This window comes from Euleptes europaea, chromosome 1 (genome assembly GCF_029931775.1).
Source record: "Euleptes europaea isolate rEulEur1 chromosome 1, rEulEur1.hap1, whole genome shotgun sequence".
Lineage (NCBI taxonomy): Eukaryota > Metazoa > Chordata > Lepidosauria > Squamata > Sphaerodactylidae > Euleptes > Euleptes europaea.
The window spans coordinates 17175239-17188409 of record NC_079312.1 but is presented as its reverse complement, the minus strand read 5'-3'; the positions used below and the strand labels follow the sequence as shown (position 1 = coordinate 17188409).

General features: G+C 48.0%; 1 protein-coding gene across 2 annotated transcripts in view; it reads right to left on the bottom strand.

Annotated features, from left to right (window-relative positions):
• Positions 1–5304: 5304 nt before the first annotated feature.
• Positions 5305–13171, bottom strand: part of PBX2 (PBX homeobox 2) — a 42168-nt gene continuing 34301 nt past the window's right edge. For both annotated transcript variants that reach the window (XM_056845969.1, XM_056845978.1), the window contains exons 4-9: positions 12542–12732; positions 10738–10873; positions 10317–10461; positions 9837–9925; positions 7450–7536; positions 5305–5462 (exon numbers count right to left, since the gene is read on the bottom strand). In XM_056845969.1, coding sequence (XP_056701947.1) covers positions 5370–5462; positions 7450–7536; positions 9837–9925; positions 10317–10461; positions 10738–10873; positions 12542–12732 — 741 coding nt within the window. In that variant the 3' untranslated portion in view covers positions 5305–5369. The remainder of the gene's footprint in view (positions 5463–7449; positions 7537–9836; positions 9926–10316; positions 10462–10737; positions 10874–12541; positions 12733–13171) is intronic.

Sequence of the window (13171 nt, the reverse complement as noted above, 5' to 3'; positions counted from 1 at the left end):
TCCCAAGCTTTGTTCCTTAGGGTTTTTAAAAACAAGCAGTCGTAGTAAGCTTTATCGCATTGTGGCCCTCTTGCTCGAGAACAGTCCTCTTAAACCTTTGCCCTCTTGAAAAACACCTCATAGAGTGATTTAGAGCGGCCTCCATACCCAGGAGCCGCTGTACTGCCGGCACTGGCGTCAATAAGCCCAATATTTCTAACATAGTCCTTTTACCAGTTGTGTGACAAGAATTTAAGCAGGCGCAAATTCTCCTGTCAGAAATAATGTAATGGTGGGAGAAATATCCCCACTGTGGCAGAGTTTGTGCCTGTTCTGTGGCTATTAAAAGTACTGGAGTGCTGCCTAAATTAAAAGTAGGCAAGCCTAAATCCCGGGAAGAAAATATCTCCTGGGGGATGAACAGGAGTCAGGGCTCGCTCATGTGAAGCGCAGTGTCTCTTTCTCAGAAGGATACCACTCACGGCTTCTCTTTTAAGGCCTTATCTGGTCAGATCAAACAGCCGCATTCTGAATTTATCTGAAGAAAACAGGGTCAAATGTGGGGTTTGGTACCAAACAGTTAATTCCTACTTCTGTTTTGTTTTACACCTTAAGGAATAAAACCGAAATACAACCCTGGGAGTTAAAAATAATAAAGCAAACCGGCCAAAATTTGGCCAGCTGACAAAGCTTGTGCGCTGTATGAAACAAAATGGCTGCCGTCAGGCCTTTTGAGCCCCGATCCTCGCCTGCAAACTGTTGTGGCAGCTGCTCTGTGGAGCAAGCGGTGAGAAGAACGTCTTCTCGCTGCTTTACAAAAACGTACTGGTGCAATTCCCTTATTGTTAAGCCAGCAATATTTCTAGCTTCTCCCACACCACGAGCTGCCTTTGTGAACTGAGCAATGGAGAGCCCCATGCGTCAGAATGGCGCAAAGTGACGTTAGGAGTCTGCAATTTTTACACCAGCCGTGGGCTGACTCTCTCCCCCATCCAATTCCCCCAATCCTGTTCCAAAATGAATCCCAGGGCGAAACTTGTCTTCAGTTTTATAGAAGAAAATAATAATAATGATAATAATAAAAGCAAAGGAAGTCTAGAGCAAAAAAAAAAAAGCCCAGAACAAATCAAATGGCCAGTCACGCAATGAGCCCCCCTCCCCCCCTCCAATTTTTTGTCAAGGGGAAACAGGGCAGGTTTTGGGGGGCTTTGCAGCACAGCCCCCCCCCAGGGCACACAGAGGTAGCAGGTTCAAAAGGTCTCTGTCCCAAGTCTCTATTGGTTTTTCTTGCGCCATGAGGTAATAAAGCTATTGGACTGACTAGCATGGAGCCCTCCGGCAATCGAAGAGGAGAGCAAGTGAGAACGTCTGCGTGGCCTTGCGTTGCTCCTAGTGCGGTCTCTTACACCGTCCGAGTTCATGTGCATGTCACGTTTGAATCTCTTCAGCTCTTGGGGCTTTTTCTCCAAGTCTTTTAAAAATTTTCTTCCACAATCCATGGCCTCCTTCACGTTCCTTCTTTTCGTCTTGTTTTGGTATCTTCTCAAATCCAACCGAAGACTTTTTCCCCCCCTCCAGGTCAAATTTCCTCATCCTTCTGTGGCTAAGATGCCATCTCGATTTTGTCATCCATGTATTTCTATTCGATCTTTCCTACGCTATATTCCTTACCATCATCCTTCAAACCCCCCCCTTTCTCTGGTCCATAACCCCTTTTTCTGAGCTTTGCTTGTAACCCTCTCGTTCAACATTCTTGACATCAGGTTTATTTTTTTCGTCTTCCTTAGTTAATGTTTTCTTTCCATCTGTTTCTGAGTTGGCTTATTTCCCCCTCTTTCTCATTCTGGCTTCTCCTCACTTCTATTTTCAGTACCTGTCCTTATAGAATCATCCATTTTGTCTCTCGCCACCTGTTCCATTAGGATTTCAGTCCATTCCGTCTCTTCCTTCCCTCACTCGATTTTCTGCCTGCCTCCTCGGTTCTGCCTTATTTTTTTCATTCAGGTCATTCACTCTTCACACAAACTATTTACACGCTCATCCTATTTCTCAGGCCCAGTGGGAAAAGTATCCTACCTAATGCTGGAACTGCCCTCTGACCTAAATACTATCTTGGGAACAAGCTATATTTGCTTTCCTGGAACCAGTTAACATTCCCTTTGCATTGGAGTGGGGTGGAGTGGAGCATTGAAGATGGAACTAGCACAAGTTATGTTTTTCCAATGTGCCAGTTTTTGGGCTGAAGGAAAAATGGAAGCACAAACTGTTCTAATGCTTTAGCTTTTCTGCATGATCAGCTTTTTTTTTTTTTTGCACAATAAATGCACATCTGCTACTAATTTTGTGCACTGTCAACATGTCTTCTCTCATTCTACTGGAAGGATGTCGCATTGAGCACAATATATGATCCTTTGGAAAATGTTTTTTTTTTCTTTTTAGACATTACAGTGGTGTCCAAAACTACCTTTGGGGAAGAACCCTTTTCTTTTCAGCTTATCTGCTAAGAAACCCACTGCCCGCCTGTCATGGAACCCCTGCACCAATTCCTAGGCAATGTGGTGCCCATGGACATTACTGTACCTGCAGATACCTTTTCTGCCACCTGCTAGGTGTTTTTAGAAAATGGGTAGGGCCATATGGGGCTTTTGAATAGCAGGGCTTCTTATGGACTGACCGCTGGAGATCTGATTGGCAGGGCAGATTAAAAAAACAAAACACTTTGGCAGCAGCTTCCACCACAACACCAGGATCTTCACTGCATGACTGAAGACAAGCTGTGTGTATGCAAGAAAATACTTTTAAACAGTATTTCTGTCTGAAATGTTGAAGAATTACTATCAGTTATGCATAACCTTACTCCCTGTTGTTCTGTGGCTGGCTCTGCCTCCTGTGGCAGCCATTTTGTGCTTACCCCCACCACTGTGTCAGAATCCTAACAGTGCCCACAGGCTCAAAATGGTTAGGGACCCATGTTCTAAGGTGTCCCCATTCAGTTCACATGTGGAAGCTAGCCAAGGCTAGGTAGCTGTCATGTTCCTCTGTGCGATTGTAGGACCTAACCACATGACACATTGTCCCCCAGGTCCTACCAAGCACAGGTATGCTGAGAGCTCTCAGGTAAAAGATTTCTAGTTGCATGGAAGCCCAATCTGGATTGGAACCATTGGCACACAAGGAGAAGGGGAGGTTAAGCTTCCCCTCATGACATTTTCCTAATAGCCTCAGGGAGCTGCCTTTACCCCACTGGGGAAACTTATGTGCACTAATGGGCAAGATCTGGGAATGGTGTATGGTGAGCGCCACACGTGTGCCCTGAAAGACACGCCCAACGTGACTATCGAGGCTTCACTTTGCAAAGGGACATACGATAGCGATGGGCAGCTCTTTTAGGAAAGCTCATCTGTTGTTAACTGATTTCATTACTAAGAATGCATCTAAGGAATCCTGAGACAGTTTAAACCCCACTGGCAGATCCCATCCCATGCTAGCATGATTGTCATCGGCACCCACCGCATACAACAGCACTGTGAATGTTTTTCAGCAGCTTGATCCTTGAGTGTTAACGCACCCCTGAAGGAGATGGGGAAACTGATAATGCATATGGCTAGCCCCAAATTTGGATCCGCCTCATGCCAAATCAGATCACGGATCTATCTAGTACTGCCTACTCTGTTGCAGCAGCCTGCCAAGGTCTCAGCCAGGCTTTCCTTGCCCTGGTGAGATCCTTCCCCTGCTCCTTAATTGTCAAATCCTGGGGACTAACCCAAGAAGTTTTAGACATAAAACACATGCTATGGACGCCTACCTGTTATGTCTTGGTGGCATATTGTACTATCGCCGCCCTGAGCCCGGTGTCGCCGGGGAGGGTGGGATATAAATTTGATAAAAGTAAAAAATAAAATATTATCACTGGATGGGGGCCTGCAACAGTGTCTGTGAATCTGGCTGATCGTGTTGTTTGGTCAGGCGGAAAAGCCCCTAGACTGTAGGTGCCCTGGAGAAAATGACAAGAAATTAACAAGACAAAAATTACAAGAGAGAAGCAAGGGCAAAAACATTCAGACAGAAACCAGACAGGCAATAAGGAAGGATGGCCACAGGATGAACGGGAATAAAGAGAAAAGAAAAGGAAGCAAAGAACAGATAGCAACAAGACCTAAAGAAAGTATAATGAAGTCCCAACCGCAGTCAGAAACAGAAGGGACAGCTATAGTACAACGCATGAGATTTGTGTTGAGCTTGGCTCCCTTCATTGCTTGGCTGCTCCCCTAACTTATTTTTAAGCTATCAGTCCTGCACAGGAGGAGATAAGAAATTTGTGCTTATAAACATTCCCCCTTCACCCAGTAACTTGATCTACCATCTTCAAAACCCACCACCACCGTCCTCTGATAAGGTATCGCCTGCTCCTTTGCCTAATAGAGGAGGATTATCTTGGCCCAACTCAGCTTCCTTTTTTAAGACAATGCTTCTCAGCAATAACCTCTTCCAATTCAAACAATGTCCATTTTAAGATGCCCTGGAGAAACTATTCCCGTAGAAATGCACATTGGATTCTTCACCTCAGGAAATCATATCAACTTGGTTCCACAAAATCTTTTGTTGAGACTTAGGAAAAGCAGTATCTTCTGTGGGATAATGTCTTTTGATTACCGCCACTGGAGATTCCTATCTTGGGTCTGGACAGGGTCCACATGCTCTAATTGTTTTTCCTTTTTTCAAAAATATACATGCCATAATTCATCTTGACATGAAAAGACCACGATTTGCCATCTTGGAATCATCCCATCATGGAGAGATGCCAACTTAAGCCCTGTTCGGCAAACAACTTTGACCATCCTACTACTGAGTGACCCTGCTGTGTTGCCATCTTGAATCACATCCCATAATACACAGCCAGATGCCACCTTGGGTCCCCTCAGGCAGGTGTTATCTATGAGACTGATCCACCAGACGATGACGTCAAGTTGCAGGTACCACATTGGCTTGTCCCCCCTCCCCAGCCCCTCTGAGTAGATACGCCATTTGGGATTTCCCTTCCCTCCCACCCCACCACCCACCGATGTGACTATATTGGGTCCCCTTCACCATTTCTAGAGTTGCATCTTGGTTACTAACAGGCGCCATTCAGGATCATGGAAAGATGAACCATCCTGGGTCACAAACGGTCGCATCCTGAATGATCTTCCCCGAAGGAGTGCTTCCATTGTAAATCCCAATAGGTGCCATACTGGATTTCCCTCCCCAGCCCCTTCCTGGCACTGTGATGCGGGTGTTCTCTTGGCAGAGAAGAGATTTCATTCCCTGCCCAGTCTGGTTTGGCACTGGCCTCTTCCCTGGAGCCAGAAGGGGCAAGACAGGTGGGGAGAGTGGCGCGCGGCAGAAGAGGATCAGTTGGAGGTGTCGGAGTGGACGCTGCCAGGACCTTCTGTTGGGGAGGTCACGGAGGAGGGGGTGGCTGCTTCTTGCCAGCCGCCATTGGCCTGGGGAGGAGAAAGAGAAACGGGGGAAATTCACCTGGCAATTAATCACCACCAACCCCAATCATGGGCCTTTGCTCAGCTCTCAGAATTCAGTTCACCTTGGTATAGAATTGGGATTGCTGAGGTATAAAATCCTATTTTTTTATTTTACCAAGAGTACACAGAGAATTGAAGAAGAGTTGGTTTTTATATACCAATTTTCTCTACCACTTAAGGGAGAATCAAACCGGCTTAACAGTCTCCTTCCCTTCCTCACAACAGACACCTTGTGAAGTAGGTAGGGCTGAGAGAATGTGACTCATCCAAGGTCACCCAGCTGGCTTCATTGGTAGGAGTGGGGAAACCAACCCGGTTCACCAGATTAGCATCTGCCGCTCATGTAGAGGAGTGGGGAATCAAACCCTGTTTTCCAGATTAGTCCACCGCTCCAAACCACCGCTCTTAACCACTATACCATGCTGGCTCTCTAGAATTGGTTCTAGCTTAGCCATTTCCCTGTAAGCTTGTGTGGGGGCTATTTTAACGGAAGGGGACATTCGAATATCCAGTCCTACTAGCCCATCTGTAGTGGTGCAGTCTGAGGAACTATTTTACTACACGGGCCTGGTGTCTGTGTACACTGGACCTCAGGACTGACCTTGCAAGGGGTCCTGTAAAGGACTAAACAGTATGTCAAGAGACGGAAAAATGCCCGGCATCCAAGCCTTTACCCCTTCTTCCTCTAAGAGGCAAATCACACAATAAGCTCCTTCAGTTGTTTACACTTGTTTGGTCCCCACAGCTCTGTAGCCGCCGGCGGTAACTGCTTTAAAAACAAAAATAAAAATGGAGACCCCAAACGGGCTTGGCACCATGGGGGGCGGGTGCAAAGGGCTTCTGCCCCCCCAGAAGTTTTCTTGTGTGAACCCCACGCTGGGCGGGGGAGTTATTTCCCCAATTTTTCTGATCCACATGGAGTATCTGGGCAGATGGAGCAGCAAAATTGGGGAAATAACTCCCCCCGGTGTAGTTTTCATGCAAGAGAACTACTGGGGGGAGGAGGAAGGACCCCCCCCCAGCAGCATTCTCAGCCCGTTTGGGTTCTCCTTTTTTTTTTAACAAGTAGTTTCCCACAGCTGCTGTGAGGTAACCTGGGCAAACAAGCGAAGAAATGTACAGGCAGACCTCGGAGGTATTGCGGGTTTGGTTCCAGACCACTGCAATAAAGCGTGTCACACCCATTGTTTGGTTTCCTGGTGCATATAAAAGTTATGTTTACACTATACTGTAGTCTATGAAGTGTGCAATAGCATTATGTCTAAAAAAAATGTAAAGTATAAAAAATACTTTATTGCTAAAAATGTGACACCAGATATGAGGCGAGCACATGCTGTTAGAAAAAAATGGTGCTGACAGACTGGCTCGGGGCAAGGTTGCCACCAACCTCCAATTTGTAAAAAAAACGCAATACCTGTGAAACGTGATAAAGTGAGGCACAGTAAAACAATGTACGCCTGTATTGTGTAGTTTGCCTCTAATTCATTAGACCCCCCTCAGCCTCTACCCACCCGCTTACCATTTCTATTGTCAGTGATCCCAGATGCCTGCGCTTCATCCCTGGCTTAGCACCCCAGGGGTGGGTCTTGGCCCTAGTTTCCCATCCTTCAGACGTTCCTTCCCAATAGACTTGGCTCATAATCTTCCACAGAGAGGCGGTCAACTTTTACCTCAGAGTTTTACCAGTTCAGAATACAGAGAGGGGCTCACGCAATGGAATGTTCTTCAACCGACAGAAACAAAACCCCTTGCTGAATCCAAAAAGAAAATGTAATAAAGGGAGGAAACCTAGGCTCAGATCCTCAACATTTAGTTTTATCTGTGGAGGGAATCTGTTTTTGTCTGTTTGCTTGTTTCAGTACAAAAGAACATTCCATCATGAGCAAGCCGAAGGCCACACAAAAGTCCATCTCAATGAGAGCAAGCTGTCAGTCGCCCGACACACACTCACCCTCATTTCTCGTGGGCTGTACATCTGGCTAGCAGCCATACTGTCCCCATAGCCTCCCGGCCCCATGGAGTGACGCATGGATTCCACCTGGTAGTTCAAGGAAAACATGTGAGGGGCAGAGTGACGGCAGGCTGGGAAGCACACAGCAAGGATTTGATCAAAAAGGCGACTTTATGTGGCGCAGGGGTTCCCCTGAAGACTGAAACGCGTTGAGGAGGGACTGGCAATATCGAGTTCTTTAAGAATATGAGCTAAGAATTTTTAGTCCGTCAATGCTCTGTGCCTCCTATATCAGTCCTTATCAGAACGTTGTTTGCTCTTCTGGTTAATTTACGAAGTCATATTTTTCTGCATACCTGGGAAGTCCCTAACTATGTAGAAACCAGGGTGTCTGAGGGACCGTCTTCTCCCGTATGTTCCTGCCCAGGAATTAAGATCCCAGGGAGAGGCCCTCCTGACTGACTCAAAGAAGCTCGTTTGGTGGGTATGCAAGAGAGGGCCTTTTCAGAGGCAGCCCCATGATTATGGAGCAACCTTCCCAGGGAGATGCGCCTGGCCCCCTCACTTCCAAACTTTAGGAAGCAGGGGAAGATGGTTTTATTTGAGAAAAGCCATCCTAAATTGTGATTTTAAATTTTGGTTTTATGTATTTTCATGTACTGTATTTTATTTATATTGTTAGCTGCCTTGAGCTCCATAAGGAAGAAAGGCAGCTAATAAGTGTTTTAAATAAATAAATAAATTAAAACCACTACCTTGTTTGTGGCTTGCTTTTGTGACTGGCGATTTTGTGACTGTGTTTACTATTACATATAGTGATACATTTGTGTATTTCCAGCACGTCAGCATGTTTTTAGTTAGGGTAGGAGGGATGAATTAATTTAACGGTAAAGGTCCCCTGTGCAAGCACCGGGTCATTCCTGACCCATGGGGTGACGTCACATACTGACGTTTACTAGGCAGACTTTGTTTACAGGGTGGTTTGCCAGTGCCTTCCCCAGTCCTTCCCTTTACCCCCAATGAGCTGGGTACTCATTTTACTGCCCTCGGAAGGATGGAAGGCTGAGTTAACCTTGAGCCGGCTACCTGAAACCGGCCTCCGTCGGGATCGAACTCAGGTCATGAGCAGAGCTTGGACTGCAGTACTGCAGCTTACCACTCTGTGCCACGGGGCTCCTAATTTAGTAAACCAAAAATTATCATTTCTCGTTAGGACACACACGTGCCTGAACATTCTGCCTCACAGGTTCTTGTAGGTTATCCGGGCTGTGTGACCGTGGTCTTGGTATTTTCTTTCCTGACGTTTCGCCAGCAGCTGTGGCAGGCATCTTCAGAGGAGAAACACTGAAGGACAGTGTCTCTGAACATTCTGCCTCACAAATTAGTTTACCACAAGCAATTAAAATAAGTTCCTACAAACTCATTGATTTGTTGATGGGATCTAATTATAACGGGATGGCAAATTGTAAATAGTGGGGCAGCAACTCAGGGCACATGAGTTTCCTACCAACAATGAATGCTGATTAATCCATTTCTGTTGATTGATCGAGTGCTTAAAATAAAAACATGCAGCCCCATATTGTTTTACAAGTACAATTTCAAGCTCATGGGAGGAAGGAATAAGAATGAAAAAGACCTTTCAGGGCACCTCCGTTTACAGGGCCCCTCTGCCCCAGCCCAACGACTGCAGAAATATTCCGCTGCCAACCCAAAATGTTGGATTTCGTGTGCCAAATACTGGGGCCTTTATATGATATCCACCTGAGCCATTATTATCACAAGAATATGAACTGAACGCATGAAGCTGCCTTAAAGGGAGTCAGTCTATCAAGGTCAGTGTTGTCTAATCCAAGGGTCATGATGCCCGTGGGTCCCATGGCACATGCTGAAACCTCTCCTGGTGCCCCCCAAGTGTTTTTAGAAAGCAGCAGGGCCATGTGGGGCTTTTCCCCAGTAAGGCTTACAGATGTTTAAAAATGTTGCTTTGGCCGCAGCAGCAGCAGCCACCACAGCTCAAGGATCTTCACTGTGCAACTGAAGATAAGGTGTGGAACCCATTTTGTGGCTGGCCCTGCCTCCTGAGGCAGCCATTTTATGGCAGCCATTCTGTGGCTGCACCCACTAAGCTGTGTCAGAATTCCCAACGTGCCCGCAGGCTCAAAAGTGTTGGGGACCCCGATTTACTCTGACTGGCAGCAGCTTACCATGGTCTCTGGCAGAGGTCTTTCACATCCCCTCCTACCTGATCCTCTTAATTGGATATGCAGGAGATTGAACCAGGGACCTTCTGCTCGCAAACCAGACGCTAAAGCCCTTCCTCAAGGGCACCCCCTTTGACTCAGTCCCACAAGAACTGACCCAGCTCAGCAGGAAGAGGGTGAACTGACCTGTGATGTAGGGTAGGAGTCTCCATTCAGGCCTTGAAGGCCCATGAACATATCGCCCGAGCTGGAGAGATTAAAGGATCCACCGGAGCCTATCAGAAAACAGAGGAATGGGGTTGGGGGGAAGACAACAATAGGGTGAATGGGATGGAAAATATGGCCTCCTCTAACAAAGAAAAAGGTTAATACAACTGCAAAGTTGACTAGGTGGGGAGCGAGCCAAGAAGATTTGTCTGCGGGAGGAACCCCTGGCTACTTCAAGCCCAACGAGGGGGGCACAGTTTGCTAGTGTAAGGGTGTTTCTGCACCCAGCAGGGGGCGCTGTCTGTGGGGGACAGGGAGGGGAGCGCTGGTCGTGGAGGGATCTCCCCAGGAACTCCAGCACCTGGCAGAGAAGGAGCTCCGTATTTCTCCAATCCCAGCAGGGACTCCTGCACCAACATGGGGTGTAGCGGAGTTTTGTTTGGGGGGGAGGGGAGTTACCCGCGGAGGAGGGGGTGTTGGGGGAGTCGCCCCCACTCTGCGCGGCGCTGACAGCCGTTTTCACGGCGTAAATATTGGCTTCCTCTTGGAACTTGCCGATGTTCTTCTTATAGCGGATGCGCTTGTTCCCGAACCAGTTTGAGACCTGGAAGGAGGGAGGCAGGGGAGGGAGGGGGGAAAGATGGGAGGGAGGGAGTATCAAAATGGAGGGATGGGAAGTGGGCGGGAATGAGGGAAAAGAGGGGACGGGAAGGAAGGGGAGGGGAGGAGGGGATTATGTATCGACAGGTCAGCCATACAAACGATTCTTTTCCCCCACTCCGCCCACCCTCTGCCCCAGTCACTCCTATCATCCCAGATAATCCCCACGGGGCGGTCTAGCACAGCCTCAGGACTGCCCCCCCACGAACCCCCCCAGTACCTGCGAGACCGTGATGCCGCATTTCTTGGCAAGCTCCTCCTTGGCCTCCTCGCTGGGGTACGGGTTGCTCAAGTGCGAATAGAAGTACTCGTTCAGCACCTCTGTGGCCTGTTTGCTGAAATTGCGGCGCTTCCGCCTGCCAGTGGCAAGGGAAGAGGAGGAGGAGGGGAAGAAGGTGGGAGCAGCAGAGAAAGGGGAGGGAAGTTGAAAAGAGACAGGGAGGAGATCCGGGTAAGGAGCAGGGCAGAGAGGGAGAAGGATAGACAAGGGAAGGCAGAAAAGGTCATTGAGGCAAGGAGAGGGAATTAGAGCTGGGCCTTGTGTTCAGAAAATGCATGTGATTCAGCCCTTTTTGCAGCATACAACTAGACAATACAGAAGTGTAGTGTGTCAGGATGGAATGTGGCTCAGAGCATGTGCTATACATGCAGAAGGTTTCAGGTTCAATCCCCGCCATCTCCAGTTAAATAGATCTGACAGAGTCAGGCAGGAAGGGAGTAAGTGATGGGAAAGACCTCTAGCTAAGACTCTAGAGGGCCTCCCAGGTCCTAGTCCAATATATTACCCACTGTATTCAAACAACTCAGGTTTCTAGCCCTCATGACCACAAAGCATGTGAGCAATGCCTCCTAAAGTCTCAGAAGGCGGAAGGTTGGCTGAATAAAGATTCCCAGTGACTGGAGAAAGGTTTCGGGGCTCTTTCCAGCTTCTTGCCCATTCTCTAGTAACCTCAGAATAAACCGTGCAAAACAGCAACTGTTGCAAAAGAAGAGATATTACACAATTTACACAGGTTTGCCACTGCCTTCCTCTGCACAGTGACTTTGGACTTCCTTGGCGGTCTCCCATTCAAATATGAACCAGAGCCAACCCTGCTTAGCAGCCATGATCTGTCGAGACTGGGCTAACCTGGGCCATCCAGGTCAAGGCAATAACAGTTTTTTAATTTTTTAAGTGCCACACTCTTGCTGTAACAGTTACATTCTAGTCCAGTAGCACCTTAGAGACCAACGAGATTTTCGGGAGTCAATGCTTCCTTCATCATATACTAAGGGAGCACTAACTCTTGAAAGCGTATACCCCAAAAGTCCTGTTGGTCTCAGGTGTTACTGGACCCCAATCTTGCTGTTCTATTGCAGACCAACACGGCTGTCCTCTGAAACACTCTCACTGTCACAGTTTTCCCTGGTACGCTAGCTTTCTACACGCAGGGAAGGAAGGACTTTTTTATTGTGGGGCAGCATTCACCTATATGATCCTTTGCCAACGGCTAAGGTGTATGAACAGCAGAATACCTACTGCGAGAAAAAATGTCCGGGGGGCGGTGAGAGGAGCGTGTGCAGCTGGGGTTGTCAGTAGGCCTGGGGGGAGGGGGAATTGTCCTGCCCCTTTAGTAGAGGCTTAAGAAGAAGAAGAGTTGGGTTTTATATGCCAACTTTCTCTACCATTTAAGGGAGAATCAAACCAGCTTACAATAACCTTCCCTTCCCCTCCCCACAACAGACACCCTGTGAAGTAGGTGGGGCTGAGAGAGCGCTAAGAGAACTGTGACTAGCCCAACGTCACCCAGCTGGCTTCAAGTGGAGGAGTGGGGAAACCAACCCGATTAGAGTCCACCGCTCTTAACCACTATACCATGTTGGGGGTGTTATTTGCCAGAGGATGTTATTTCTCTCCCTGCATTAAAAAGCTCCACCTGCCCACTTCCACACATTAAGCCCTCAGTTAAAGGGACGGGACATTTTCCTCTTGGCCAGTTGGGAACCCTACAAAGTGGGGCAGGACACAATGGGGCGTGGCTAACCTGGCATCCAGGAAGCGGGAGCGCAGGATCATGACGGCTTCACACGTGCTCTGCTTCAGCTGCATCTGGATGGAGCTGAATTTGCGGTGGATGATGCTGACCATGCGCTCGATCTCCTTGGGCGACACGGGGCGCGTGCGGCTCTGCTCCCGAAGCAGGTTCATCACGTGTGTTGTGAACTCGTTGCAGGCCTGAGGGGAGAGGAGAGGAGGGGGGTGAGACAGAAGGCGAGCTTGTGAGAATTGGAACAGGCACACTCAAGTATGTCAATCAGAATGTCTTATTCCCGAGCCCTAACACATTGGGAAGTTATAATGGCAAATGCATTAGTCCTCCTGTAAACTTAATGCACCTTGACCTGGATGGTCCAGGCTAGTTCTATCTTGTCAGATCTCAGAAGCTAAGCATCCTGTTAGTACTTGGATGGGAGAAGTCCAGAGTTGCTATGCAGAGGCAGGCAACGGCAAACCACCTCTGAACATCTCTTCCATTGACAACCCTAGAGCAGGGGTGTCGAACTCATTTGTTACAAGGGCCAGATACGAAATAAATGTCACTTGGCTGGGCCATGCCTCACCAGCCCAGATTAGGAGCCAGATCAGGAGCCCACAGTGGGCTCACCAGCCCAAA